Source organism: Chanodichthys erythropterus, chromosome 17 (genome assembly GCF_024489055.1).
Source record: "Chanodichthys erythropterus isolate Z2021 chromosome 17, ASM2448905v1, whole genome shotgun sequence".
NCBI classification, from domain to species: domain Eukaryota; kingdom Metazoa; phylum Chordata; class Actinopteri; order Cypriniformes; family Xenocyprididae; genus Chanodichthys; species Chanodichthys erythropterus.
Genome location: NC_090237.1, coordinates 22,690,354 through 22,696,674, shown reverse-complemented (window position 1 = coordinate 22,696,674; position 6,321 = coordinate 22,690,354). Strand labels below are relative to the sequence as shown.

Genomic DNA, 6,321 nt, shown 5'->3' with positions numbered 1-6,321 from the left:
GGGTAGGAGACAACAGGTTTGCAGGTATAACAGCGTTTATTCACAAACCGCAAATAAATACAGATGAGCAGGTGAGTAATTGTAAATTGGTATTTGAGACTGTTAAACAGAAGTGGTAATGCTGTCCTTTTCTCTTGGAGGTAGATGACTCGTAGACGCCAGGAAGCAAAGTGGTGGAGTAGACTCACAGAGAAGGTAGGGAAACACACACACACACACACACAGAGAGAGATACAGATACATAGCACAAAGACTGGGAAGCACGCTGGAGTTGAATGGGTATTCACAATTATCAGAAGCATTGGAAAGGTAGTCCTTCAATCAATGAGACCGGACAGTGAACTGAGGTGAGTGGTGTGCTTAAGTATCTGGTGGTGATTCGGTGATGATGAGGATCAGGTGTGTGTGGTTAGAACTCTGGTGAGGGAGTGCGCTGTGATTGGATGAGCCTGACGGGTCTGTGACAACAGTCATCTCACCTGTAATTATAAATGATCATGCTGTTGAGGTTGTGCATCAGTTTAAATATCTGGGTACTGTAATTGATGAAAAGTGGCCCAGGTGGATGTTGTGTGTAAGAAAAGCCAACCAGCACTTATATTTTCTATGGAAGCTTTGTGGTTTTAACATGGGAAGTACTTTATGAAAAAAAATTGTATTCGTGTATTATTGAATTTGTTATTACTTTTTCATTTGTGTGCTGTTAGCACCACTTTGAATGATTTGAATAATTTGTATAAAGCTAGGAGCAGGAGGAAGGCCGAGTTAATTATGAGAGGATCTAGCCATCCCTTGTAGAAGGTTTTTAAGTTGCTTCCTTCTACTCGTAGATATTATCTGCCTTTTTGTCGGAAAAAAGGATTTAAAAATTATTTTGTACCAGCTGCCATACTGTAATTTGTACCAACTGTGTGTGTTTGATTTGTTGACTGTATGGTTTTACTGCTGGCTGTGTAACAAATTGCCCCCTGGGGATAATAAAGTTTACCTCTACAATGATTTGCATTTTATGTTGTCATTATACAATTTAGAGTGTTTCACAATAAATAATGTCCACAAGTGGTGAATACTAAACCTCAGTTGGAAACCCCCTGATTTTTTGGATACTATAATTATAAATATTGCATATTTTAGAGGTTGTTTTCTATTAAAGTTGTTGTATATTATAAAGGTATAATTTAACCATTTACACTTGATGTTAAGGCCAACACATGGACATAGGTTGCTCTGCAGTTGCTGTCAAATAGACTTAACATTAAATATATCCTTGAGTTACTGTAAAACAATGTGCACTAATGAGAACACAAAGAGGAATTGGGTGGCCAGTGAAGAAAAATGTCAATCAAAACTAAAGCTGTGGACAGAACATTTACTTCAACAAGTATAAGCATTACATCATTGTATTGTCTGAAAGCTCTCAAGAGGCGATTCAGTAGATATATTTAGACTCAATGATGCAGATGTCTAATGATCTTTGCGACATGAGAGAATAAGGACTTAAGCATTTATAATGGACTTATTTAATTCAAAGCAGCTCACAAGCATTTAGACACTGTCATTGTTTGCTCTGGCTCTAAAACCTTTAGATTTATTTAGACAAGTTTGTGATTCAAATATTATGCAGAAAGTTGAAATAATGTTTTCAACATTTGAAAATAGATATTAAATGTGTGAGATGACAGTTTAGTAAAGTCCATATTTTGGTTATTTCTTCATAGTAATTTATATTTTCAGCCTGTGCAAAACAACAAATGCTAAGCTGCCATGAGTTTTTCCCAGAATATCTCAATTGTTCATCCAGAATACTTTTTCATCACTGGGCTTACAGATGCACCGTACAGCACTTATTTCTATATATTCATATTTATCACATATTTTATTTCTGTAATTGGGAACTTGATAGTCCTTCTCATTATAGCTCTTCACCGGAGCCTGCACAGTCCAATGTACATTGGTGTGTTTAACTTGGCCTTGGCTGATCTTGGTGAAACTAATGCACTGATCCCTAACATGATGAAGCATTTTGTTTTTGACTCACGGTACATCTCATATAATGATTGTTTGGCAAACATGTTTTTTGTGAACGTATTTATTATTGCACAGACTTACACTCTTGTTGTTCTGGCATTTGATCGTTTCATTGCAATCTGTTTGCCACTACGATATAATACTATAGTGAATAATAAGTTCATGGCTATAGTGTTTTCAGTAATATGGGCATTTAACACCTTTATGAACACAATTTCAACATCTTTGATCACCAGACTTTCATTCTGTAAATCCAATGTGATAGAGAGTTGGTATTGTGACTATGAGAGATTGATGAATATGCCATGCAATGACAGTACCATTCATAAGATTATGGTATTCATCCTTGAAGCTTTTTTCCTTGTAGCACCACCATTCATTATACTCCTGTCATACGTGGGCATTTTTTTTGCTTTATGTAAAATTACGACTTGGGAAGGACGTTTTAAAGCACTAAAGACCTGTGTTTCTCACCTTTTGGTAGTTGGATCATTCTTTCTTCCCATAATATCTAATATTGTTACTGGATATTATCCTAATGCCAAGATCATTGGCGGAACTCTTTCATTAACTCTTCCACCAATGCTAAATCCCATCATTTATGTTTTAACCACAGCTAAAATCAAAGACTTAATCCGAAAAATGCTTAACAACAGATCTGCACCAATTAGATTGAATGTTTCAAAATGACTGTAATGATCGTCTATGTGATCTTCAATCACTGTGATCTAAAATTACAACAATATGTACTTTACGGATATTTTTAGATCCATTAAGTGGAAAATAAAAGTGTACAAGCAGAAAATAAATTCAGTGTGCTAGATGTAGAGTGGACACATTAGCAGTGAAATGTTTATTTATTTATGAATGAATCCATCTGATTTCAAGTGTGTGTGTAGTGTATGTGTTTGCACTGACCCCAAGACAAAGCAAATTGAAATGGCAAAATATTTAAGCAGGCAATTTGAATTATTTTGTTAATTTCTGTCAGGAATTTTAATAAGTTATTGAATACAATGAACAACAGCAAAAACATGACAGAGATGATGGTAATTAAAAAAGAAGCAGATGTGGACAGCAATGCTTCAATGTTCAGTATATACTATAATCATTAAAGAAACAGGCTTGCATGCACAAACTGTTGCGGGGAGAAGGCCAGTGAAGGAATAATGCAGATTGTCTGTGTACAGACCACACCTGTGGCACAATAGGGAGGCACACTATTTATTTATTTATTTATTTATTTGCAAATATGTCAAGTTATGGGTAACACTTTCTGTGTACTTTATCACTGTATTATAAAGTCATTTGCAAACTATTTATAGTTAATATATTGTGGTCACTACATGGTAATATATTAATAGGCTGTATACTAATAATTCGTACTAATTTTTTTAAGATCTGCTGTGCTGCCAAAATAATGTACCAGTTATCAATGTAAAGCTGCTTTGACACAATTTACAATGTAAAAAAAACACTATATAAATAAAGATGACTAATAGTGAGTTCTTAACCCTTGTGCTGTTAAACCCTATAACACTTGTGATGTTCCCGGGCAAAAAAGGCCTACAAAAAATTGCTTAAATCTCTCATTATGCTGTTACGGTGGCTCAAGGGAAGCAACAAAACAAGGGATGCACACAAAAACAAAGGTTAAGGCTCAAAGAACCACTTTATTAACTACAGAAAAAGTTACATAAAATAATAAAGCAGAAACAAATAATAATAATAACAATGTCTCTGAAATGGTCAGTAATGTCAGTGTGTAATGAAGGGTGCTGTGACAAGTCAGAAGGGTATTGATCCATCTGCAGTTTATTAGACAATGGTAGTTCAGGGCAGTGCAGAAAACAACAGTGAACAAATCCAGGAATCAGGCAGATAGTCAGGGCAGGCAGTAAGCAAAACACAAACGATAAACAGGCGAGGGGTCGAGGCAGGCAGCAGAAATCAGAATCCAGATAAACAGTCAATACACAGGCAGGTAGAAAAGTAGTAAATGCTCAGAAATGACAACCGGGGCTAATCAAGACTTCACACTGAAGTGCAAGTGAGTGATGAGAGTGTCTTTTATGTGAGATTGAGTGGATGTGTAATTGACAGCAGGTGCAAAGTAATCAGTCCCAGGTATGAGGTTTGATGGGAAATTGAGTCCAAATGAAGTTAATACTCAGGTGAAGGCTCCCTCTGGTGGTGCGAGTGATCTGGTGTGGGAGACTTATTTGTAACCGTGCCCCCACCCTGCAAGCAGCTTCTGACACGAGGAGGCAAGCGACAACAGGTTTGTCCTGTGAAACTCATCTGTGAGTGTGGAGTTGAGAATGTCCCTTGCATTGACCCAGGACCGTTCCTTCAGACCATAGCCCTCGACAGTCGACCAGATGTTGGAGTACACCACCCCTTTGTCAAGAGTTGGACCACCAGCACATTTTAGTAGCGACATATGAAAAAATGGGAGAAATACAATAGTTAGCAGGTAACTCTAAATGGAATGAAACTGGCGTAATTTGTCTGGGAATTTTGAATGGACCCACATAACTACGACTGAGTTTCTTGCAGGGAAGTCTGAGGCGGATGTGTCTGGTGGATAGCTATACCCATTGACCTGGTGTGTACTCTGGATCTGGGCAACAGTGACGGTTGGCCTGTTGTTCTTGCCTACTTACAACTCATTGTAGATGAGTATGTGCACGATTCCAGGTTTCCTCACTGCACTGTAACTATGACTGCCAGGTATGACTGCCAAAAGCCAGGTAATCAGTCCATCAAAAAACAAGAACAAAACACGGGAACAGGAAACGACACAGACCGGGGAATGTGAACTGACAGGGTATAAATAGACAGACACTGATTACATAATACATGACAGCTGGTTGTAATGATGAGATAAAGGGATAATGAGTCCGGCAGTGCGTTATGGGTAATGTAGTGAATGCAATGGGTGGAAATGAGAGTCTGGAATGGAGTGCCCTCTAGTGGCTGAAAGGGCACTCTCACTGGTGATCATGACAGTAAGCTAGTGATGGTGAGATGAAGCCTCATGAAGCATTGAAGCTTTTCAGCCAAGTGGTTCACAAAAGGGTTCATTTCTCGAGGCTTCATTTGCTCACAATACCACCTGGTGGTCATAGAGAGTAAAACAAGTAGATACATTACAGATGACCTGATGTCAAGTCAAGTCAAGTCAAATTTATTTATATAGCGCTTTTACAATTGGTAATTGTTTCAAAGCAGCTTTACATATTAGAAGCACAGAAAAAATGGAAATGGTTAAAAATAAGCTGTACAAACAAGCGTGGTAATATGTAACATATACAAGATGGTGCTACATTAAGCCAATGTCGGCTGACTCCCAGGGGTGGAAAAAAACCCCTAGGAGAAAAACCCAGCATGCTAGCACTGGGAAAAAAGTCCTAGGAGGGAAAAACCCCTTGGAAGATATATATAATATATGGAAATGGAAATGGAGATCAAAATCTGAATTATACATTTTTATTATAGAGATTAAAAATAGATTATATATAAATATATGTAAGCGGATACGGAGATTAAAAATCTGAATTATAGATGCAGCCAGAACTGGATCTGTAGGCCCATTGTCTCCTGGGCTACGTTGTAGTCAGGTCCAGACACAGGTTCTCCATCTGATCTGGATACGGCCTGGATCCAGCACCCGGCAAACCTCAGGATAAGCAGAGAGACGGATATTAGCGTAGATGCCATTCTTATTCTGATGTACAGGTATATCTAGTGTTATAGGAAATGTTCTCGGTTCCGGCTGACCTAATTATTGCAGCGTAACAATCCTTTAACGAATTTGAAAAATGTTAATGTATTGATAATGTGTTATGTGTATGCAAGAGCAAAGAGATGTGTTTTTAGTCTAGATTTAAACTGACAGAGTGTGTCTGCTTCCCGAACAATGCTAGGAAGATTGTTCCAGAGTTTAGGTGCTAAATAGGAAAAGGATCTGCCGTCTTCAGTTGATTTTGATATTCTGGGTATTATCAACTGGCCTGAATTCTGAGATCGCAATAAACGTGAAGGACTATAATGCATTAAGAGCTCACTTAGGTACTGGGGAGCTAAACCATTTAGAGCTTTATAAGTAATTAGCAAGATTTTAAAATCTATACGATGTTTAATAGGGAGCCAATGTAATGTTGACAGAACTGGGCTAATATGGTCATACTTTCTGGTTCTAGTAAGAACTCTAGCTGCCGCATTTTGGACCAACTGTAGTCTGTTTAAAAGCCGAGCAGAACAACCACCCAGTAGAGCGTTACAATAATC

At 37.8% G+C, this 6,321-nt stretch overlaps 1 protein-coding gene across 1 annotated transcript; it reads left to right on the top strand.

The window, feature by feature from the left end:
* The first annotated feature begins 1,731 nt into the window (after positions 1–1,731).
* On the top strand, positions 1,732–2,718 carry LOC137005017 (olfactory receptor 1E16-like). Its single transcript, XM_067365762.1, has one exon. It carries the CDS (start codon positions 1,765–1,767, stop codon positions 2,716–2,718), a length of 954 nt encoding a protein of 317 aa, XP_067221863.1. The 5' UTR covers positions 1,732–1,764.
* Positions 2,719–6,321: the final 3,603 nt, after the last annotated feature.